General features: G+C 40.4%; 1 protein-coding gene and 1 long non-coding RNA gene across 13 annotated transcripts in view; one reads left to right on the top strand and one right to left on the bottom strand.

Moving 5' to 3' along the window:
* Nucleotides 1-6,262: 6,262 nt before the first annotated feature.
* ZNF770 (zinc finger protein 770) lies at nt 6,263-15,270 on the bottom strand. Of its 6 annotated transcripts, XM_059890806.1 has the most exons (3): nt 15,176-15,270; nt 11,696-11,874; nt 6,263-10,705 (listed from the first exon to the last, which is right to left on the bottom strand). In XM_059890806.1, exon 3 carries the CDS (start codon nt 10,647-10,649, stop codon nt 8,583-8,585), a length of 2,067 nt encoding a protein of 688 aa, XP_059746789.1. In that variant the 5' UTR covers nt 10,650-10,705; nt 11,696-11,874; nt 15,176-15,270; the 3' UTR covers nt 6,263-8,582. The 6 variants fall into 6 exon arrangements, 3 of the variants coding, with proteins under 3 accessions (XP_059746789.1, XP_010807451.1, XP_010807452.1); XM_010809149.4 differs by lacking the exon at nt 11,696-11,874; XM_010809150.4 differs by lacking the exon at nt 11,696-11,874 and having other exon boundaries at nt 15,148-15,270.
* Nucleotides 15,271-15,367: 97 nt separating this feature from the next.
* Nucleotides 15,368-25,037, top strand: part of LOC101903851 (uncharacterized) — a 140,515-nt gene continuing 130,845 nt past the window's right edge. For all 7 annotated transcript variants that reach the window (XR_009496176.1, XR_009496173.1, XR_009496172.1 and 4 more), the window contains exons 1-2: nt 15,368-15,549; nt 16,243-16,309. This is a non-coding gene — a long non-coding RNA (uncharacterized lncRNA). The remainder of the gene's footprint in view (nt 15,550-16,242; nt 16,310-25,037) is intronic.

Genomic DNA, 25,037 nt, shown 5'->3' on the forward strand with positions numbered 1-25,037 from the left:
CATGATTGTGGAATCCTCTATTCAAATTGTTTGCCCAATTTTTTGATTGAATTGCTAGTTGTATTTATCATTGAGTTTGAATGCATACTTCTACCACTCCCAAATCCATTCAAAAATTAAACATGTGTCTCTAGTAAACCTTGCCTGGATAACCACAGGCAAGAAGCTGGTAACACAGCTGCCTCTAGGGAGAAAGTACTGGGAGAGGGAAGAACAGGAGCAAGGGAAGTCTTATTTTACATTTTATACCCTTTTGAAACATTTGAATTTTGTAATATCTATAGCCTGTTTGAGAATAAACAGTTGTGAAGGTAAACAAAAGTGTCTGTAAATATGAAAATTAAATATGGAGTCCTTTTATTCTCCTAATTTCTATGGTATAAAGTTTGTTTTTAGAACTAAAGATGATTTGCATGATCATAATTTTAAATGCAACAGATTATGAATACATTAAGTATCTAATTACATTTTAATTACAAATAAAGTCTATAAAACAAAAGGTAAAATAAGATTTTCTGAATAGCTTTTATGATGAGTGTTGCAAGATAGATAAGATTTTGACAAACATCAGGGAGGGACCTCAACACATTAGAAGGCAAACTCATTCCAAGAGTGAATGAAAGGCTCTAAATGAAAATAGAGATTTACAGATAAGAGCTTGTAATGATGACTCCATTCACTTCCTTCTTTATATATTCAGCATACATCTGAGAACGTAACAACATCAGACACTGTTTTATACTATATTTTTAAAACATAAAATCATGCCTTCTCTTGCTTTCCAGAAACATGTATTGCTAACAACAGTTTAACTCAATGGTTCTTAAAGTGTAGCTTCAATACAGCAATAACATAACTTGTGTAAGTGCAGATTTTCAGGCCCAGCCCCAAATACTGAATCAGAAACTCTGAGGGTGCAGCTCATCAATCTCTGCTTTTAACAAGCCCTCTAGAAGATTCCAGTGCACACTAAAGTTTGAAAACCACTAATCAACAGGGACAATTAACATAGTTAAGAATAAAAAGCAGTGGGAGCACTGGAAATGGAATGCTAGGGTAAATCAAAAAGCCTTCCAGAGGAAGCAGTGTTTAAGTTCAAACTTCAAAGAGTGAATAGAAGCTAGTCAATACAGATGTAAAATATTACATGTTCAATGTTGTTTAATAACACCACTGAACCACTTTTCTTTTTCAGTTTAGTTCTTTTTTTTCCTCTAATAGAATTCTGTTTCTCTAATGGAATAGTGCTAATAGAATTCCAGCAGTTAGCCCTGAAATTCTAACCCCTCCTAACTGACAATAAGAGAAACCTCAACAAGAAAGGAATTAAGTGTGTTCTTTCACTGCTTCTGAAGAGCAGATACTCTGCATGAAACAGTCCTAGCCAACATCACTTCTAATAAAGGATTCCTAAAAGTCATGCAGACTTCAAACATGGTGCTATCCCCTTAAAAATGTGTGCAATTATCACTGGTTATCTTACATAATATAAATTGAAATCTGATTTCTGCATATTAAACTTTAGTTTCCTTCCATAATGATGGAATAAAAATAAATTAAACCTGGCTCAACTAAATCTCTTCTTTGAATAGAGTATGAAAGTTTGTATCTAATTTAAATTCATACTATGTAGGTAAGATCAGTTCAATCACTCAGTCATGTCCGACTCTTTGCAACCCCATGGATTGTGCAGCACACCAGGCCTCCCTGTGTCCATCACCAACTCCTGGAGTTTACCCAAACTCATGTCCATTGAGTTGTTGATGCCATCCAACCATCTCATGCTCTGTAGTCCCCTTCTCCTCCCACCTTCAATCTTTCCCAGCATCAGGGTCTTTGAGGTCAGGTCAAATGAGTTGGCTCTTTGCATTAGGTGGCAAAGTATTGGAGTTTCAGCTTCAGCATCAGTCCTTGCAATGAACACTCAGGACTGATCTCCTTTAAGATGGACTGGTTGGATCTCCCGGTAGTCCAAGGGACTCTCAAGAGTCTTCTCCAACGCCACAGTTCAAAAGCATCAATTCTTCAGCACTCAGCTTTCTTTATAGTCCCAACTCTCACATCCATACATGACTACTGGAAAATCCATAGCTCTGACTAGATGGACTTTTGTTGGCAAAATAATGTCTCTGCTTTTTAATATGCTGCCTAGGTTGGTCATAGCTTTTCTTCCAAGGAGAAAGCGTCTTTTAATTTCAGGGCTGCATAACCATCTGCAGTGATTTTGGAGCCCCCCAAAATAAAGTCTGCCATTATTTACCCATCTATTTTCTATGAAGTGATGGGACCGCATGCCACGATCTTAGTTTTCTGAATGTTGAGTTTTAAGCCAACTTTTTCACTCTCCTCTTTCACTTTCATCAAGAGGCTCTTTAGTTCCTCTTCACTTTCTGCCATAAGGGTGGTGTCATCTGCATATCTGAGGTTATTGATATTTCTTCCAGCAATCTTGATTCCAGCTTGTGCTTCTTCCAGCCCAGTGTTTCTCACGATGTACTCTCCATATAAGTTAAATAAGCAGGGTGACAGTATACAGCCTTGACATAATCCTTTGGAACCAGTCTGTTGTTCCATGTCCAGTTCTAACTGTTGCTTCCTGACCTGTACACAGATTTCTCAGGAGGCAGGTCAGGTGGTCTGGTATTCCCATCTCTCTCAGAATTTTCCACATTTGTTGAGATCCACACAGTCAAACGCTTTGGCATAGCAATAAAGCTGAAGTAGATGTTTTTCTGGAACTCTCTTGCTTTTTCAGTGTTGGCAATTTGATCTCTGGTTGCTCTGCCTTTTCTAAAACCAGCTTGAATATCTGGAAGTTCAATTATTGTTGAAGCCTGGCTTGGAGAATTTTAAGCATTACTTTACTAGCGTGTGCTGCTGCTGCTAAGTCGCTTCAGTCGTGTCTGACTCTGTGCGACCCCAAAGACGGCAGCCCACCAGCAGCCTGGTGGCTCCCCCATCCCTGGGATTCTCCAGGCAAGAACACTGGAGTGGGTTGCCATTTCCTTCTCCATACTAGCGTGTGAGATGAGTACAATTGTGTGGTAGTTTGAGCATTCTTTGGCATTGCCTTTCTTTGGGATTAGAATGAAAACTGACCTTTTCCAGTCCTGTGGCCACTGCTGAGTTTTCCAAATTTGCTGACATATTGAGTGCAGCACTTTCACAGCATAGTCTTTTAGGAATGAAATAGCTCAACTGGAATTCCATCACCTCCACTAGCTTTGTTCGTAGTGATGCTTTTCTAAGGCTCACTTGACTTCATGTTCCAGGATGTCTGGCTCTAGGTGAGTGACCACACCATCATGATTATCTGGATTGTGAATATCTTTTTTGTATAGTTCTTCTGGGTATTCTTGCCACCTCTTCTTGATATCTTCTGCTTCTGTTAGGTCCATACCATTTCTGTTCTTTATCAAGCCTATCTTTGCATGAAATGTTCCCTTGGTATCTCTCATTTTCTTGAAGAGTCTTTCCCATTCTATTGTTCTCTTGTTTCTTTGCACCAATCAGTGAGGGAGGCTTTCTTATCTCTCCTTGCTATCCTTTGGAACTCTGCATTCAAATGCAGGTATATCCTTCCTTTCTCCTTTGCTTTTCACTTCTCTTCTTTTCACAGCTATTTGTAAGGCCTCCTCAGACAGCCATTTTGCTCTTCTGCATTTCTTTTTCTTGAAGATGGTCTTGATCCCTGTTTCCTGTACAATGTTATGAACTTCTGTCCATAGTTCATCAGGCACTGTATCAGATCTAGTCCCTTAAATCTATTTCTCACTTGTACTGTATAATCGTAAGGGATTGGATTTAGGTCATAACTGAATGGTCTAGTGGTTTTCCCTACTTTCTTAAGTTTAAGTCTGAATTTGGCAATAAGGATTTCATAATCTGAGCCACAGTCAGCTCCCGGTCTTGTTTTTGCTGACTGTATAGAGCTTCTCCATCTTTGGCTGCAAAGAATATAATCAATCTGATTTCGTTGTTGACCATCTGGTGATGTCCATGTGTAGTCTTCTCTTGTGTTGTTGGAAGAGGGTGTTTGCTATGACCAGTGCATTTTCTTAGCCTTTGCCCTGCTTCATTCTGTACTCCAAGGCCAAATTTGCCTGTTACTCCGGGTGTTTCTTGACTTCCTACTTTGGAACTCCAGTGCCCTATAATGAAAAGGACATCTTTTTTTGGTGTTAGTTCTAAAAGGTCTTGTAGGTCTCCATAGAACTTTTCAACTTCAGCTTTTTCAATGTTACTGGTCGAGGCATAGACTTGGATATCCGTGATATTGAATGGTTTGCCTTGGAAACGAACAGAGATCATTCTGTCATTTTTGAGACTGAATCCAAGTACTGCATTTCAGACTCTTGTTGACTGTGATGGCTAGTCCATTTCTTCTAAGGGATTCTTACCCACAGTAGTAAATATAATGGTCATCTGAGTCAAATTCACTGATTCCAGTCCATTTTAGTTAGCTGGTTGCTAAAATGTTGACGTTCACACTTGCCATATCCTATTTGACCACTTCCAATTTGCCTTGATTCATGGACCTGACATTCCAGGTTCCTATGCAATATTGCTGTTTATGGCATTGGACCTTGCTTCTATCACCAGTCACATCCACAACTGGGTGTTGTTTTTGCTTTGGCTCCGTCTCTTCATTCTTTCTGGAGTTATTTCTTCACTGATCTCCAGTAGCATATTGGGCACCTACTGACCTGGGGAGTTCATCTTTCAGTGTCCTATCTCCTTGCCTTTTCATATTGTTCATGGGGTTTTCAAGGCAAGAATACGGAGGTGGCTTGCCATTCCCTTCTCCAGCGGACCACATCCTGTCAGAAGTCTCGACCATGACCGGTCTGTCCTGGGTGGCTCTACACAGCATGGCTCATAGTTTCACTGAGTTAGACAAAGCTGTGGTCCATGTGATAAGATTGGTTAGTTTTCTGTGATTGTGGTTTCAGTCTGCCTGCCCTCTGATGCCCTCTCTGAGCACCTACCGTCTTACTGGGTTTCTCTGACCTTGGGCGTGGGGTAATCTCCTCAGCTGCTCGCCACAGCAGCACCACACAGCCACTGCTCTTATGTAGGTTAAGATGGAATCAGGAATAACAAGAATATGTATTGGAGGAAATAACTTTGTTTCTTCATTACAAATCTGGAGAGGGAGGGCAATGAGGAGGATAAATGGACAAGCATATCATGTGACATGCAAGGGAGTTAACATATCCTTTTGCAAGTGATAAGAAGCTATCAAAGAAACGTACTATGAGGAAGGAAGCAAACAATTAACTATGTTAGAAAGTTCAATGGAAAAGGTAGCTTGGAGTGGGCCCTGGAGTGTTTGCCTATTGGTACCTTGTTTCTATTCTATATGATTTTCCCTTTTAAAAAAAGTCCAAACTGCATAATTTGACATTTTAAAAATATTCTGAAATTTGAATTTTTCAAGAATCATCATCTTTCATTCCACATACATTTTCTCTCAATAGGCCCCGTGTGTGTGCTCAGTCACATCTGTGACCCCATGAACTGTAGCCTTCCAGGCTCCTCTGTTCATGGAATCTTCCAGAGAAGGATACTGGAGTGGGTTGTCATTTACTACTCCAGGGGATCTTCCCAACCCAGGGGTCAAACCCATGTCTTTTCCATTTCCTGCATTGGCAGGCAGATTCTTTACCACTGTGCCACCAGGGAATCCCCTAATAGGCCCTATGGCAGTACAAAACAATAATTCCACTAACTCAAACTATCTCAGTAAATAATCATGCTACAGCCTGCTCCTGTCCAAATGAAAATAAATCTTCTACTTTTGTTGAAAGATATTTAAAACTTTATTTTTTTTCAGAAAACCGAAGTAATTGACTCAACAATACTAACAATTTGAGCATGCAGCAAATCATTTAACATCTAATGTTTCATCTTCTTATCATGATGTATACAGTTTATTTTCATTCCTATAAAGTTCCCACAAGAAGAGTGCAGTGATAATAAAAGTGTTCCATTACAGGTACTTCAAATAGCACTACAGTACATCTTTGACAAAATTTTTACAATATTCCAACTTTCAATATGAAACAGCTTAAAAAGGCATGGGCCTAAAAAATAAAAAATGTATAGTAGTATCACTTGGGCAAACAAAATCAAATAATCATACAAACACAACACTGTTAGGATTCTGTTTGGGCTGGGAAAGGAGTATATAAATCATTAAATTCAAATGAAATTACATAAATAGCTTAGGAAAATCCCCAAATAGATACTTTCAGACATATTAAAGGAAAAACCTTGAACTTTTATTCTTGGAAAACATGAACTAGTTGTCGTTTGCTTTTACTTAACAGAAATGTTCTTGTGTAAAGCAAATTCTATAAACCAGCATCTTGCTTGCACTTGAGGAACATTATCTCAGGAAAAAAGAAATTACTCTTTAAAACATGACTCTCCTGTATGTTTGTAAATTGTTGGGATTTTATCTGTACTGTTATGTTTAACCTCTGTGAATTAAACCAAGTTTCTCAAAATTCACTTGTAAAAAACAGCAGACCAACTTTTCCTCCCCACCCCACAAAGACAGTTCTTACAGTAGGATGTAAAATTGTTCACTTGTCCATTTTAATAGAGAGTTTGCCACCAAGTATATCTGAGTATGCTGGATAAATACCCACCCATTCTTTTCACCTTAGAAAGATTATGGCTATTTTCTCTTATTACTAGGAAGTGTCATTCTTAAGGATTTTTAGGTTAGCTTCATGGCAAATAGATATGGGAACAGTGACAGACTTTATTTTGGGGGGTTCCAAAATCACTGCACATGGTGACTGCAGCCATGAAATTAAAAGACGCTTGTTCCTTGGAAGAAAAGCTATGACCAACCTAGACAGCATATTAAAAAGCAGAGACATTACTTTGCGAACAAAAGTCCAACTAGTCAGAGCTACATTTTTTCCAGTAGTCATGTATGGATGTGAGAGTTGGGACTATAAAGAAAGCTGAGTGCTGAAGAATTGATGCTTTTGAACTGTGGTGCTGGAGAAGACTCCTGAGAGTCCTTTGGACTGCAAGGAGATCAAACCAGTCCATCCTAAAGAACATCAGTCCTGAATATTCTTTGGAAGGACTGATGCTGAAGCTGAAACTCCCAATACTTTGGCCACCTGATGCAAAGAACTGACTCACTGGAAAAGACCCTGATGCTGGGAGGGATTGAAGGCAGGAGGAAAAGGGGATGACAGAGGATGAGATGGTTAGATGGCATCACTGACTCAACAGACATGAGTTTGAGCAAGCTCCGGGAGTTGGTGATTGACAGGGAAGCCTGGCGTGTTGCAGTCCATAGGGTTGCAAAGAGTCGGACACGACTGAGCAACTGAACTGACTGAAGGATTTTTTATTTAAAATGGCAAATATGAAGGATAATGTGTGACTATAACTCTTTTACAGTTTGATTACATATTTCCCAAATCATGACAGAACTGTTTAGAATGACACTCTCAATTCCATAAAGATCTTATATCTGTACAAGATTACTTTATCAGTTAAAATAACAATTCACTAATGATCAAAATAACATTGTTTAGCATTAGAATCTTGCAAAAAACAGGAATAAAAACTAGATCTAGTCACTGCCATTTGATTAAATTTAACAGATTTAGTTAAGTCATAGAATCACTCAATTAAAGAGGTATTAAAAGAAAGTAAAAGTCTTGTGGAGATAGAATCTACAAGTGAGCCTTAAGTCGACTGGTATCAATTATGAAAAAGTATGTAGATGACTTACATTCATTCCTCTGAAAAGATGACACTGCATTCACATCAACAAAAAGATTATGGCACTTGAACACTATATTTAATGAGTAAACATGGTAAATGTACAGCGGTACATACTAGGCTCTTTCTTCCTTTTAAATTTTGGAGGGAAAAACAGCAGGCTGAGCAAAACAAACAAACAAAAAACCACCAATCTCCTATAGAACAGGAGGTGAAGTTACCAGAGTCCTAAGAATAAATAGCTTGGAAAAGACCAATGAAAATGTTATTATCTTCTCATCTACCTTCACTTTTATTGGCTTTACATTTTTCAGCTTGTAAGAAAAAATTTTCCAAGGGAATTTGAACCATAGACCTAAAATCTATGAAATAAATGAAATCTAGTCATGCTATCTGCTGCAGCCAAAAAACCAATTTTTGCCTGTCTTTTGAGTATATATAAAAGGAGATCATATGTCTTAAGGAATAATTCCTTCAAAAATGAGGCTGAATTATTTGTACCATGATGGATTTATAACATTTTCAATACAGCCAAAGTGTATGTTAAAATAAATGCTTGCTTTATGACATCAAATCATATTTTCCCCTCTAAAAATTAATTTGGCTGCTCCTAAAACACTGTATTAAATGCCTATGTATCTTACCTCTTAGTATGCAGGACAAGCAACTGCTTATGAAGTAATTCAATCTAATGTAGGCCTTTTGATAAAAATACATTTTAAATGATAACAGGCTAAAGAACAAGGTCACCAGAGACACCACAAACGTATCAGTGGTTCTGTCAGTTTCATAACTGAATTTAGGATATCCATTTTCTCTTGTGGTCATTCCTTAAAGTGAGTAAGTTGATGTCTCTTCCAGTGAGGAGCCTGTCTGAATGTTTTGCCACAAACTGAGCATTCAAATGGTTTCTGCCCTGCATGAATTAGATAGTGCCTTTCTAGTTTAGATGGGGATCTAAAACTTTTAGAACAAACACTGCATTGGTAAAGAAGGCCATCATTCCTCTCCGCACGCCCTGAATAACTACAATGACTATGATGGTTCTGCTCTGATTCCAGAAGTGTGCTAGAGAGATAGGGCTCTCTGCTCCTACAGGGGGCACCAAGAATGAAATCCTCTGATTCTGCCTTCACTTTTATTTCTGACATTTGATCTGACTCTGAGACCTTGTATTTTTGAAAACCAAGAGTCTGACATTGTTGGGAAGCACTGTAGCTAACATTATCACCCTGGTGAATGAGAAGTTTGTTAAAATTTTCCAATTCCACTTGGCAAAGAGATTTTCTATAGGGAAGCTTATCAATATGAGTTAGTTTATGTCTTTTCAAGTGAGCTGACTGTCTAAAAGATTTCCCACAAACATTACAGCCGAAAGGCCTCTGTCCAGTATGAATTAAATAGTGTCTTTGTAGTTTAGAAACAGAAGGAAACACTTTCTCACATTTGTCACAAGGACACATCTTATGTCCAGTATGTATGTTTCCACTTGGAACTGAAAAGCCACACTGGAGCACTTGACAGTTTTCAAAGAATTCCTCACCTGATGAACCATAGATAGATATGTCTTTTTTATGCACAGGATTATCCATAGTTAACATGTTTTCTGGTGTAAGAATACCTTTTACATTTTTCCCCACATTTTGGGTCTGGCAGTGCTTTTGCCAAGAAAATGGCAAAGTCAATGTTTTCTTTTTATTGCCAACTGTCTTATATGTTCCATGCTTGCCAAGAGAACTCAGACATGTTCTCTGGGTCTGTTCAGGCCTCTGCTCACCAGAAATAAGATCATGGTTTTTCATGAAAGTGTTTTTAAATACTTTTTTATCAGCTTGAAAATTATCTAATTTCTTACCCCCAGCACGTTTAAGCTTAGCCAAGATTTTTTTAACAATGGTTTTATAGTTGTAGCTGCTTTTGAGCTTGCTTGGAATTTTGCCACTTCTGGCAGGAAAACACTTGTGTCCTTTGAGAATCTGCTCTGATTCAAAACATTCTTCACACTCAGGACATTGAAAAGGGACAATATAAACAGAGTGGACATCAAGTTGATTATTCTCTTCAGATGCACCTATATTACCATTTTCAAAGCCATCCTGCTTTGCATTTAATTTATTAGGCAGGGAACATGATTCTGAACTCTTCACCTTTAATGAAAGAGTCTGAAAAGTTTTATTCCTGGTATGGATTTGTTTATGCTTCAAAAGTTTGCTTTGAATCTTAAATCCTTTTTGACAAAAACAACACTGAAAAGGTCTTTCTTCTGAATGTGTGAGTTGGTGGATTTTTAAGTGAGTTGACTGTCGAAAAGACTTACTGCACAGGACACATTTAAAAGGCCTCTGACCAGTATGAATTAGAGCATGCCTATCAAGTTTTGATTGTGATGGAAACATCTTGCCACAGATTGTACATGCATGAATATCCTTTTTTTTCTTTGAAGGATCAGACTTGGAGCATGGGTGTAATGCCCATCTCTCCTCTGGGGTAAAAGTATGATACATTCCATACACTGGCTTTTCTTGCTTGGCCTCCAACAATCTTCTGACCTGTTTAACATCATTCTGGTATGTTTCATCGTGAAGCTGTTGGTGCTTCACAAATGTCTTCAGATTCTTAAAGTGGCGTTGACAAATACTACATTTAAAAGGCAGATTATGAGTTAGTTGATGTCTTTCCAGGTGAACTAGTTGCCTAAAGGTTTTATGACACACATCACATTCAAATGGCTTCTGACCAGTATGAATGAGATAATGCCTAGCTAATTTTGATGGTGTTTCAAAATGCTTGAAGCAAATATTGCATATATATGGCCTGTTTCTAGGTAGCTTGTTGGCTGCTGCTACACACTGCTGAATCTTTAGCATTTTAAAATTGTTTTCAGCCATCATATTCTTCGGTGATACACTCTGATGAGCTCCATAGTGTTCTTAAACTCCATAGATGTCTAAAAATTAAAAATAAAAATGTATTAATTTAAAAATTACTTATTTATGTGAAAAGAAATAATTTAAAATGCCCTTTGGCTAAAGATATTAAAGGAAATAGGGAACCTCAAATTTTCCTGTGTTTAACAGTAAGTTAATAACCATTTTAGATACTTTAGAATCATTAAACAAATTTCACACATATAGAGAAATAAGAAGTCTTCAAAAGAAATACTTAAAAATGTATATAATTTTAAGCTGTATTTCTAATTAGTTGAGATAATACATTAAAGAGACTGAGTTGGATTTCTTAACATTAATTAGACCTTTTAATTCCAATTTTCTTAGTTCACTATTAAGTAGATTTGCCATTTTCAAAAATTGGACTAGAAAGGTAAAAACTATAAGAAATATAATACTAAAAATAAGACAAGACATATCTGCATTCAATTATAACACTCCTTGGATATGATCTGAGAATGGAATGTTTCCGTTATCAAAATTCTTAGCCACATCGTTAGTAATATTTACTCTTAATTACTTCTTTGGACCAACAAAGATAACACAGGCAACTGGAAGAAAATGTTCCAGGAAATCTGAATTTTAGTCCTGGATTTGCTACCATATGATCTTGGTGGCAAGGAGAAGGAAATATATAGACTCCTCAGCTCTAAGTCAGGCAAAGTGCCTCTTGGCCTGCCTACCACATCACTGTTGTGAGAATCAATGGAGATGATGCATCTGAAGGTGCTGGAAAACTAAAGCGGTATATAAATGTAAGGTATTATTTAGCTCAACACTAATCAAACTTAAAAACTTAATCTACTTAATATTTTCAGGGTTTCTAACTAAGAGATCGGAGAAGGCAATGGCACCCCACTCCAGTACTCTTGCCTGGAAAATCCCATGGGCGGAGGAGCCTGGTAGGCTGCAGTCCATGGGGTCACTAAGAGTCGGACACGACTGAGCGACTTCACTTTCATGCATTGGAGAAGGAAATGGCAACCTACTCCAGCATTCTTGCCTGGAGAATCCCAGCAACAGGGGAGCCTGGTGGGCTGCTGTCTATGGGGTCGCAGAGTCAGACACGACTGAAGCGACTTAGCAGTAGCAGCAGCAGCAACTAAGAGATAAACACACTAAATGTATAGTTCTTTTTATTCCTCCTTTCCACTTTGTTGTAGAAGTCCTAAAAGACAAGCATAGAGGCAATAAGATTGACACAGTGGCTACTTACGTATTTATCTATGGCTCAGTAATTGTAGGTTGAGTACAATTCACTTTCAGGCAATATAATTAAAAGGTCATTTTGGTCTTAAGAGTTATTAAAAAGATAACACTTTCCCTAATATGCCTCTATGGGACACACGCAAAAGCTTATGAGGAACTTTCACAACCATTTTATACCATATATTGTATCTGAAAAGCCAATTTTCTTCTTATCCTTCTTCTACTAATCCCTTTTCTTTAAATAAGGAAGTCAGAGATTTAAAAAAGGTGTTCCAGCTCTCTCATCCTAAAAGTGAATCTTCTGGTTGAGATAAGAGAGTTGATAAGCCTACAGGAGACTCCCTGTTTTTTTTTTGTCAGCTGATTTAGTGAATATCTGAGCTTCCCTGGTGGCTCAGACAGTAAAGAATCTGCCTGCCATGCAGGAGACTTGGGTTTGATCCCTGGGTTGGGAAGATCCCCTGGAGAAGGGAATAGCACCCCACTCCAGTATTTTTGCCTGGAGAATTCCATGGACAGAGGAGCTTGGTGGGCTACAGTCCATGGGGTCACAAAGGGTCCGATACAACCAAGCAACGTTCACTTTCATTTTCAGTGACAATCTGGCATATGTGCTGTGTGCTATTACCGCTTTTGTGTTTAAGATGTCTAGAAAACACCTTAAACACAAAATCTCAAACACACCCACTGTAGTGCTCGTCAGCAATCTGATCTAAAAATAGGAAAAAAATCATTTATTGAGCAAATTATCTTCTACTAGTTTTTTTTAACATAGTGTCCTTCAATCTCCAAGTCACTATCCATTAATGGATTATGAAATAAATTTAATGGGTCATGATCTGCATTTTTGTTTAATAAAATAGATTAGAAAATATCAGATTGCATAACATATGGTAAGGACAGTGTTTTGTGAAACTTCTATAGGAAGAGACAAACTTTGTGAAACTTGTTCTCTTGCATATTTCTTCACACAGGAGACAAAGGAACCCACAACAAATCAATCACTTTATCCAAAAGTGGCCAAGTAATCCATTAGGTAAGACTGGGGTCCATAGGACAAGACAGGAATTTCTAAGGATTACTAATTTTCTTCAATTGACCCAAATAACCCCAAAATATTATCAAAAAACTTAATTAGAGGTCAAAGGTAATATGACACACAAAATATTCTGACTGCAAGCCACTCTATTAATTTATAAAATACACCCTATAACCCACATATCCATGTTAGCAACAATCAGCTGTTGATACTATTAGTATGCATTTTCACAATACTGAGTTAAGAGAAATTACAGGTGAACAGCCTCCAAATCCCTAAAGTGCTAACACAGCAGCAGTTATGAAGATTACAGTTAGGTGAATTGCCCCAAATTTGGCAATTTATTTAATTCCTGTCAAGTAATCAGGTGTTGAGGTGTCAATTAGGACAATGAGCCAAACTGCAAGTAATTATCAAATCTTTATTCACTTATGCAACAGTGCAAGCAAGAGGCTAAAAAAGTACTGGTCACCCAGTGGTCAATTAAACAAAAAAGTACTGGTCACCCAGTGGTCAATTAAACAAAACAGTGCACACAGTCATATCCCAGGGGAGAAGGCTGAAAAAAAAAGGCTACTGGCTCTTTATGGACCCGTGAGCCAGGGGAGGAGGAAGGAAGGGCTATAAGTAGAAAGATCCTGAGTCAAAATGGAGAAAAGTACCTCAGTCAAGGGTACCCCTTCCACATTCCCTCCCTTTGCAATAAGGGAGGTATTGGTGGAGGCAATTGGGAAGTTCCTGGGCCTCAGAATGGAGGTACCTGAACCAGGAATGCAGAAGAATATGAGCATGGCTAGTGGGAGGGAACTGGTGTGTCCTCAACTGCAATTCCCTCCACAAAACTGCAGTGCACTGGCCATGCACAAGTCCAGTGTTGCAAGAGCAGCTTCCCCTGATGAGGCCACCCAGGCAAAGCCACGAAATTGTCTACGGTTGGGCCTGAAAGATCACACGTACTATTCTGGCTTGAAGCCAGGTTCCTCCACTCCTATTGTGTATTTCTTCTTTCCTTTAATAGTTTCTTTGGATCACTGGCAAAAAATGCCACACTAGAACTACATACATGGCAACCATTTCTGATTATACCAGGAACTGACTGCCTATAGTTACCGTGCCAAAAAGAGACCATGGATTATCACCTAACACTAGCCCTAAGACTGGAGCCTATTGTCACTTGCATCCACGCCATGTGGAAAGCACTGACTCGAAGCTCTATATTGTTAGAATCATTGGTGGCAAGCAGTTTTCTCATCTGCTATTTATACGTGACAGCTCAGGGATCCCCAAGCTCCAAGTGCAGTCCCACGTGTACTTAAGCACATGCACGTTAATTTGCTAGAACTCCAAATCCCACTTCAACTGGATCTTGTGTTCTCAACTGATTTTTTTTTTTTTTTTGGTCGATAATATTTTAAAAGACAAACCAACACTGTGTAATTTTTCCTAGACTCAAGTAAAAATAAAAAACGGCAAATCTCAATGGTTCAACCCCAACATTATCCTGACAACAGCAAAACACTCTTACAGTTGGAAGACTGAAAAAACTGATCTCAAAAAATTCCAACGAAACTTTTAAGGCTGAAAGCCTACTGGCTTTCCCGTCTCAAACAGCACCATTAAAAGGAAGTGAGGACATCATAAAAATCATTGAACAAGAAACACAAGAACTGAGAAAAACTTGAGAACTTTCAGTTAGGGAATAATCTTTGGCGACATTTATTACGGACTTTCCCTCTTTGTAGCTTCTGCTCTACTTCCCTTGGCCCACTCTCTTGCCCTTGAACCATCACCTCTTTCTCCTGGGGTTGGTGGGGGGAGGTGTTGCAGAGGACACAGGGCCCTCACAACTGGCCCTCGCCTTAATCGTCCACAACCAGTAAGCACCTAGGAGTCGAACGAGAGTCCAGAGACTGCAAAACCCCACAGCAGGAAAGGCAAGGCAAGGGTGAAAACTGCTTTGGCCACGGTGGGGCGCGGGGAGGGAATGCCACATGTGATACGATTCACTGCACGGGAAAGTATGCTTTTTGCATTTTCCTTTCAGAGATTCCTGCTCCCCAGGAGACGGTCAGGAGCTGGAGAAACGAGAAAATCAAATGAGCTGAGTTCCTGGCTCCCCCGTTCTGGGTCCCCGGGCACCTTGGAGGGACTGAGGCAGGCCCGACCTTTCCCGTGGGTCGCTCCACCTCACACCTGAATTCCTGAAATCTTCCTCACGCACCTGCAGCTGTCACGGGCCCGGGAGCCGCGCATCTCGGGGCCAGGAGCCGCAAAGGCAGCGTGCGCACGTCCTCGGGGCCGGCACGGAGATGGGCTGAGTGCGCAGGCGCAGGATTCGGGAGAGCCTCGGGACACGGTCCGACTGGAAACAGGCTCCCCACCAGCCCAGGGCCGCAGTCGCTTGGGCTTGCCTGGAAGTCTTACGGTGAAATGCGGCTCCAGGGATGTTTCCAACCTCGGCGCTGCTCACCCGGCACTGCAGTTGTAGGGGGAAGCGAACAGAGTTAAGAAGGTGTATTTTCCGTTTCAGTTCAGTGCTTGACTAGGAAAACCACATAGCCTTGACCGGTGGGCTCAAGGCTCTACTGGAAGCTGGTGAGCCCGTGTTCAAAGCCCACTCTTCTAGTCCTCTAAAATGCGAGAGAAAAGGGCCGGTGATAACACGCCATGTGTCAGAACTTTCTGTGCCTTCACTGTCCTGGGTACTCTGCACGTCGTCAGAGTACAGCGCAGGGGTCAGGGAACCTGGGCTTCACTCTCGGCTCTGCTAATATCCTGCTAGCAGCGGACTCTTTTAGCTTCTTTGAGCATTCCTTCAATGTATTTCGGGTCGTCTGCAATGTACGAAGACCTGTGCTCAGAGTGTTAGTTTCTTCAGATTTGACAGATGAAATGGATGTAAAATGCTCAATGGAATGCCCGGTGCATAATAACCCCCGAAATAACCATTATCATTTATTAGTTACTATTTTTATTTTAAATACAACAAATTTATGAAGTAAAAGTAATCCCATTGTAAAATGAGGAAAATGAGACCGAGACGTTAAGGAGCTGAATTTCGCACAGATGATAAATGATGGCAGTGGGATTTGAACACAGGTAGTCCTTTTAATTCAGTACTGTCTCCCAAATTGTAGATATCCCAACATTATGTAGGCACAATTAAGGAATACGTGTTGTAGTGTAGTTGCAAACTAGGGTGGCACATTATTACTAAGATGCTTGAGTATCTATTGAAAATTTTAAGTACAAAAGACATCAGAGGAGAATTTTTTGTGGCTTTTGCAGGTTCTGATTGTAACTGTCTCAGCTTAAGAGGCGAGGAAATGAGAACTAAGAAGCACGTTTTTCACCTGTGAGTATCTTTTTATATTACTTTTCAAGAGCCATTGCAAACAAAAATTGTTATTTCTGATGTTGGTATATGCACTTCTATTTAAAAAGGGAGACATTGGGCCAATGAAAAGTCTCTTATTTTTGATGTAACATGGGGAAATGATAATAGGAAAAAGCTTTTGCTTCTCAGGAAGCAACCTTGGAAGAATCACATTTGGGAAGATTGAAGCCCTTAACTTCCAACACAAGCAGAGAGGAAGAGCTTTATGTATCCTGAGTGCTGATCCCAGGGTGGGGATGTGGATTGTCCAGACTTGCTTGCTTCTGCAGCTTCTCTTGGAAGCTCAGCTCAGTCAAATTAAGGAAATAATTGCATCCATCACCAACCATATAAGTCTTTAGGAGAGATCTAAATATCATGAGAGACTATTACCCGAGGTTGGGGACCAATGAAAGGTGCATTACTTGCAAAAACAGATAGGCCTTTGCACCAAGAACCTGAGAAATATGGAGTGTGGAACACAAGTGGATGGGCTGTTCTCCAAGGTCATATACCTTGTCTCGTCACCTCCCCCATTTACCATGAGAGCTATTTCAAAAAACTTCCATGTAAAAAAGGGAGAAATTACTGTGAATAAGAGTCATCTGGAAGAGTTCATTGAATAGCCGAGATGTGAACAGAGACAAATATGATACGATTATACTCCATACAAAGCTATTGTAAAATATTGACTACGTTCCCAGTGTTGTATATTGCATCCTTGTAACTTACTTATTTTATACCTAGTAGTTTGTACCTCTTATCCCCTTCATCTTTCCACCCCTCCCACCTCTACTACTACTACTACTACTACTACTACTACTACTAAGTCACTTCAGTCGTGTCTGACTTTGTGCGACCCCATAGACGGCAGCCCACCAGGCTCCTCCATCTCTGGGATTTTCCAGGCAAGAGTACTGGAGTGGGGTGCCATTGCCTTCTCCAATGCATGAAAGTGAAAAGTGAAAGTGAAATCGCTCAGTCGTATCTGACTCTTAGCAACCCCATGGACTGCAGCCTTCCAGGCTCCTCCATCCATGGGATTTTCCAGGCAAGAGTACTGGAGTGGGGTGCCATTGCCTTCTCCGACCTCTGGTAATGACTAATTTGTTCTCTGTTTCTGTCAGTCTGTTTCCATTATGTTACAATTGTTCATTTGTTTTATTTTTTGGATTTTACATATCACTGAAGAGATACAGTTTTATTCTCTCCCTGTATGAATTATTTCACTAGGTATTGTTCCCTCCAGGTCCATCCATGTTGTCACAATGACAAAATTTCATTCTTTTATGGCTGAGTAATATTCCATTGTATACATATACCACATCTTCTTTATTCATTCATCTCTTGGTGGATGCTTGGGTTGCTTCCATCTCTTGGCTTTCGTAAACAATGGCGCACTGAACATTGGGTGCAGATGTCCTTTTGAACTGGTGTTTTTCAAATAATTTTTCTAATAAAGACAGCTCTCCCTTTCTAAGACTTGGTGACTACAGTTTCCTCCTCATTTTGTATTTCCTCAAGAAAAATATTTGCAGTCTGTTTATGTTCTGCTACATGATTTCTGAGGGAAGGGTGACTGATGCTGGGGTTGGGGAGTGGTCAGTTGGCATCAGAAGGTATTTTACAGCAAACCGGTATTTTATTTAAATACAGTATTAAATATGGTATTTAATTATGGCATTAAATACCATATTAAATATAGTATTTACTTAAATACAGAGGTATTACAGTACATAGTATAGTGATATTTTACTTAAAGTAGTTGAACAACCTCCAACTCATAGGCTGGTTCTCAATCTCCTAAATTGTTGCTGGAAGTTTTCTTCTACAGCTCCATTGTGGATAATGCCTATTGGATTTCTGTGTCTAGTTAGGTAGCACCATCCCACCGCACTCTCTATAGTTTAAATTCAGTAGCACAGGGGTTCTAGAGTTACCATAAAGCAGGCAGAATTCTCAGTGTAGGACTTTGACCACATTTGTTCACCCTTAAGTCAGGGCTGACCATTGAAGCCTCATGACTTTGGAGACCCTCCAACTATTTTAATACCAGAGTGGAGGCTAACCAAGGAGGGAAGGCAGGGGTGTGGTAGCTACCAAGATTTTTTGTATATGGGGTCAGGAGAGCTTGACACTGAGACCTTTCTCTTGTCTCTGGATCTTAATTTCTGGAGGACAGTTCTAACACGTGTGCATGCTAAGTTGCTCAGTTGTGTCCAACTCTTTGTGACACTATGGATTATAGCCTGCCAGGCTCATCTGTTCATGGGGATTTTCCAGGCAAGAATACTGGAGTGAGTTGCTGTGCCCTCCTCTTCTCACAAGCACGTTCCACCAAAAAGTGCCCATGTTCATAAGAAATGGAACATATGGAGGTGTTTCTCTTCTTAGTCTCCACCCCCAAAGGGTGCTGTGGTTATTAAAGCTGTCTTCAGCGGCTGCTATATAATAATAATAAATAGTCACTCAGTTGTGTCCAACTCTTCATAACCCCATGGACCATGACCCGCCAGGCTCCTCTGTCCATGAAATTCTCCAGGCAAAAGTACTGGAGTGGGTTGCTATTCCCTTCTCCAGGGGATCTTCCCAACCAAGGGATGAAACCCGGGTCTCCTGCATTGCAGGCAGATTCTTTACTGTCTGAGCCACCATGGAAGCAGCAGGGAAGTGGCTGCTAGATTCCAGGGGCAAATATGTGAGATATTACTGATCTCTTGTTTAGGACCTGGCTTCCCAACTGGAGAAAAATTCAGTAGTCATGGTTCAGATTTAAGGCCCAGGGATTTTTTCTTGTGTGTTCTCTAACCCAAAGTGAGGAAGTCACTTATCCCATAGTCAGGGGGCTTTGGAAGTTAGAAACCTGAACTTGAGGGGCTGATGTGTACCTATATGGCTGGATGTGTGCCCTTATTTCTAACCCTGAACATTCCTTCTCTTCTTTCCCTTGGATAACTTCTTTAAGAGCAAGGGGTGGGAAGGGTAGCTCACATTTTTGCAGGAAATTCTGAGCTTCTCCTGTAATGTTTTGCTTTAAAATCCTCCAATAGCAACTTTCTCCAGCAAGCCTGAGTGTTCCAGACTGCTTTCCAACAGCAACATGGATGCTTTGTGGCAAGAACCGCTTAAGTTTTAACACAACTGCAAAGGTCATTTCTCCTTTCAGCTCTTAAATTGTCAAAAATCCAACTTACAAATCCAGACAGTTTACCACATTGTCACATATTGTTAGGGGGCTTCCAGAGGGTCAGAGGTAAAGAATTCCTCTACCAAGCAGAGACCCAGATTCTGTCCCTGGGTTGGGAAGGTCCCCTGGAGAAGGAAATGGCAACCCACTCCGGTATACTTGACTGGGAATCCTATGGAAGAGGATCCTGGTGGGCTACCATCCATGGGGTCACAAAGAGTCCGACAAAACTGAATGACTAAACAACAAAAGTATTGTTAAGCACTCAGCTACCCAGTATACTCCAAGGGATGCATTGGAAGCTTTGCAATCACGTAAATTTCTAATTCTGGATTCTGCAAACTTTCAGTTAATTATTGTCCATACCCCAACTGTCATGCCTCTAATAGTTCAGGGAATGTAAAATTCCTCCTTTCTGCATAACCTGAAAGTGTCTATATTTCTTGTGGCGTGTAGCATTTAGTCAGGGTCCTACTAGTCAGTCCCAAGTTCTGATCTCCGAAGGATCCTGTCTCAAAAGAAGCAGGCATAGTAGGAACCTTTCATTAGCCTTGTGATGAGGTGCATTGTGTTCCCTGAAAAGGTATGTTCAAGTCCTAACCCTGGGAACCTGTGAATGGGACTTTGTTTGGAAATAGGGTCTTTCCAGATGTAATGAATGATTTTGATGTGAAATTATCTTGGGTTTAAGGTAAACCCTAAATCCAGTGATGATTGGCCTTTTAAGAAAAGGAAGGGCACAGAGAGACACACAGACACACAGAAGAAGGCCATGAGAAGATGAAGACAAGAAAGACCTCCATGTATTTGAGGAGCAGGTGGAAGGCTAGTGGCTCAGGAATGGTGTTCAAGGAGGAAGTAGTGCAAGATGAAATGAGCTCAGAGAATGGTAGGCGTCAGATGTTATGCAGCCTTGTAAACTATGGTCAAGAGTGGTTTTTATTCTAGATGCAGGAGAAAGCATTTGGAAGGCTTTAAGAAGAAAAAATTGTATGATTTGAATTTTTAAGTGATATTTATTGCTGCTATGTTAGAGTCAAGTGAAGGGTTTTGGAGAATATGTATAATGTCAGTTTAGCTAATCCTGAGTTAAAGAAAGTGAAAGTGTTCATCTCTCAGTCGTGTCTGACTCTTTGCGACCTCATGGGCTGTAGTCCACCAGGCTCCTCTGTCCATGGGATTCTCTAGGCAAGAACACTGGAGTGGGTTGCCATTCCCTTCTCCAGGGGATCTTCCCCCCCCAGGGATCAAACCTGGTTCTCCTGCATTCCAGGCAGATTCTTTGCCATCTGAGCCACCAGGATAAGATGTTTCCCAGAATTCCCCTCCCTGAGAGACTCGGGGTTGGTCAGCCTCACAAGGAGCATTTTGTATGCTATTTGGAAGGCAGAAAGGAAGCAGTAGCCTATTGCTTTTACACTTGAAAGGTGTAAAAGAGAAGGGCACAAGGCCCCACTGCAATGCACCCACTTGGCTGTAATTTCCTGGCTCATCTTACTGTCCTGGGACAATATCTGGACCACAAATCTGGTCTACATTTCCTTACCTTCCATGCAGCTAAGTATAGTCATGTGATGATATTCCATTTAATGGGGCTATGGGGGACATTTTGTCTGTAATTATCTGTAATTTGCTGGGCAAGGACCTTAAAGGAATGGGGCATGCCATTCCTCCTCCCTTCCTCATTCTGGCTGTCTAGAATTTTTATGTGTTGACAATCTCAGTAGTAGGCAGCAGAGAAGGATCCTGGTCCTTGGACCAGGTCATCAAGCCATGCCAGTTCTGGACTTCCTACTTCTTGTCTTTTACAAGAGAGCTAAAACCTATTTTATTTGATATAAGATTATTATCCACCACTGTTTTCTATTTCTATCACATGTAGCCAATGTTAATCCTAAATAAAGCAGTGTCCATATAATTAACTCCTTTTTTTTTCAAGGACATCTGAATGAATGCCTGCTTGGTGCAAACAATAGGCTAATTAGAACAATTTTTTTCTTAGTCAAGCCTGTGTATATTGTCTACATACACACACAAAATCCCTTTACCAACCCATATTTTGCTTTGCCTTTAAAGTTCTAAAAGAATTATAGATACTTTACTAGAATCTATTATTAAAAGCACCCCTACTTTCTCTAGGGAAGCAACAATTGATCCACATTTTCTTGGCACTAGCTCACATTTCCTAAACCCTTGTTTAAAATTAATCCAAATCATTAAACAACACAGGGAAAAAAATTCTTTTAAAATTACACAATAAAAGCTGCCTGAGAGACTGAAAAAATTAAGTTTACATGTAATCTCAGATAAGGTGACCAAATTTCCAAAATTGGCTAAGACAATCCTAACTCCCTGATTGCCTGCTGCTCTGGTTTCTGTCTCAGCACACGTCATGTGGTCTAGCCAGATGTCATCCAACTTTAGGACAGGAATTCCTGGGCTCTGTTCAGGAGAGCAAATCACTAAAAATGGGAGTCAGTTTAGCTCAGTCGCTCAGTCATGTCTGACTCTTTGTGACCCCATGGGCTGCAGCATGCCAGGCTTCCCTGTCCATCACCAACTCCCAGAGCTTGCTCAAACTCATGTCCATTAAGTCGATGATGCCATCCAACCATCTTATCCTCTGTTGTACCCTTATCCTCCCGCCTCAATCTTTCTCAGCATCATGGTCTTTTCCCATGAATCAGTTCTTGGCATCAGGTGGCCAAAGTATTGAAGCTTCAGCATTGGTCCTTCCAGTGAATATTCAGGACTGATTTCCTTTAGGATGGACTGGTTGGATCTCCTTGCAGTCCAAGGGACTCTGAAGATGGGGGCAACAACCTGGAAGTAGAAATGGCAAAAAACTAAAGTGTGGTTACAATTTTAGTTAACATTTTTTGGTTGTTTGACAAAGTTTGGAAGCATTTGTCAGTGCATATTGTTTTGTTTGGTGTCTTTCACACTGTGCATTGTATGACATGTTTCTAGGGTGTGATCAATATTCTTAAAAAGTGATATTGACTACAATAGGCTAGAAAATGTCAGAGTACATTGCACATGCTAAGGGCGAGTATTTTTCAAAAATTTGTGTTTTGTCCATGAGTCTTTGGCACAAGAGGGTGAATAATGGGAAATTTAAAATCAGCAAATTTTAACTGTTTATGACTGCGCTCACCCAGTGTTTTTAGAATCATGCAATAATATTAAGAAATGTTAAGTCTTTTGTTCATCATGTGTTTAATGTATGTAACAGTAACAGTACTTGTAAGTCCAGCACCTCCTTCAGTGGGGTTTTCCCTTCAAGCCCCAACTCACATAAGTTTTCCAAGGCTATTCCAGGGACTTTACAAGTGTCCAGGACTATTGGATGAGGTGTTGTCTACAGGGCATTGGTCAATGGCTAGTTCACCCTTGAAGTTCACTGGAAGTTCACATGGCGTATAAGGACTAAATTGAAGTTAGCTAGTTGGACAAGGAGAAAAGGGCATTCCAGGTAGAAGTAGCAGTATATATTAAACCGAAGAAACAGTAAAATGGATGGGTTTACAATATCTTATATTATTAGGTCCAGAAAGTTTTAAAAGCTGAAAGCCTTTTCTTAATCCATAGGCAGGAAAACCTGCCTCAATCTGAATGCATTGGTGTGTAGCATTTGTCAGAGATCCATCAGGAAACAGATGGTATTCTCAGATTGGGATCATTGAAAGAGGGTTTAATAAGGAGACTCCCTCAAAGGTGTGGGTGGAGTGCTGGTACAAGAGATGGGAATGTGATAGTGGGATAGCAGAGCTGTGATAATACCAAGACACACATCCTAGGAGACGAGAGGAGAGAGTGGATCTTGGAGGCCAGAAGGAAGAGTCACGGGAATAAGACTGCCTCAAGAACAGCTGCCTCCAGGAGACTGTGCTTCAGGAGAAGGAAAACCCCAGGTTTCCAGATAACCTGCAGGGCTCCCCATTGGCTAGAATCCCGGGGCAATGGGGTATGGGCCTGAAGCCCAGATAGGTTAGTTTTCTAGGCACAGAGCAGGTGGAAAAGATCTGGAGGAGCCAAGGGAAATGACTCAGTGGCAAAGCCAGACCCAACTGATTGAGGCCACTTGTGATCTTAATACACTTAATGTGAATGTTCTAGGTTTGCTGCAGAAATATTCATGTGTTTGAAGTGAGCTGATGCCTTAGACAATCTGGGGTGTTATGTAACACACACACACACACACACACACACAGAAGCATGGGATTACCTGTTGAAAATATTAAAAAATATGAATTCTGAAACACTTGTGGTCTCTGGGGTTTCTGTTAAGTGAATACTTAACAGAAAACTTTTAAGTAAACTGGAGACATTTCCATATGGCTAGATTTTGTATGTTGGGAGTTAGGAGTCAAGAGGAGACTGGAAAAGTGGACTGGAGCTGTGACAGGAAGAGGCTTTTATGCCAAGCCAAGAGTATGGATGTGGTAAATGGTGGGGATCTATAATAAAGACCTTTAAAGGGGGTGACAAGGTTAGGTATGTTCTACAAAGATCTCTCTGGCTATCACCCACAAACTGGATTGGACTTTCCTGGGCAGCAGAGCATGGGATGGCCTGGGTTTGGCATTTCTCTGGTACCTCACAGTAGAGAAGGAGCAGCAGAGGCAAAGGGTGGTGAAAGGCTGGCTCTTGTGACTCCCACAACTGCACAGATGACACTTGAACAGAACATGGAAGAATCAGAGAAACACCTGCAGGGGACGAGAAGAGGAGACTGTGACAATTTCAAATGTCATGCTCAGCACTGCTTCGTAAGCTGCCTAACAGTCCATTCTAAAGGAAATCAGTCCTGAATATTCATTGGATGGACTGATGCTGAAGCTGAAGCTCAATACTTTGGCCACCTGATGTGAAGAACTGACTTATTGGAAAAGACCCTGATGCTGGTAAAGATTGAAGGTAGGAGGAGAAGGGGATGACAGAGGATGAGATGGTTGGATGGCATCATTGACTCAATAGACATCAGTTTGAGCAAGCTCCGGGAGTTGGTGATGGACGGGGAAGCTTGGCGTGCTGCAGTCCATGGGTTGCAAAGAGTCGGACAAGACTGAGTGACTGAACTGAACTGAACAAGACTTTTTGCCAGCACAGCAGATGTAGTTCATTGCTCATCAACCAAGAAAGATACCTTTCCCTTGCTTTTTTACACCATAGGTACTTTTTTAAGAAGAATGAATAGGGACTCATAGGTGTTAAGTGGCAGTAATTACCCAGTGAGTCTGTGATAGAATTTGGACTGGTCTTCTAATAACTCTATGCCGTGCTGTTTTTATTATACCACAGCACCATCCAATCAGTCTGAGATATGGTGATGGTTCACATAAATGTGTGCTTGAGGGTCTGAAAAAAATATGTAGAAATAAACGACTAGTGCATTGTTGTTATTTAGTCACTCAGTCATGTCTGACTCTGTGACTCTGTGGACTGCGGCACCTCAGGCTTCCCAGTCCTTCACCGTCTCTTGGAGATAGTGTGTTAATTATAGACTTATCAGTCTTT

Source organism: Bos taurus, chromosome 10 (assembly GCF_002263795.3).
Source record: "Bos taurus isolate L1 Dominette 01449 registration number 42190680 breed Hereford chromosome 10, ARS-UCD2.0, whole genome shotgun sequence".
Taxonomy (NCBI): Eukaryota; Metazoa; Chordata; class Mammalia; order Artiodactyla; family Bovidae; genus Bos; species Bos taurus.

Excerpts from the sequence above, each read along its gene's own strand:
- ZNF770 (XM_010809149.4), bottom strand. The coding sequence starts at position 10,649 with ATGATGGCTGAAAACAATTTTAAAATGCTAAAGATTCAGCAGTGTGTA.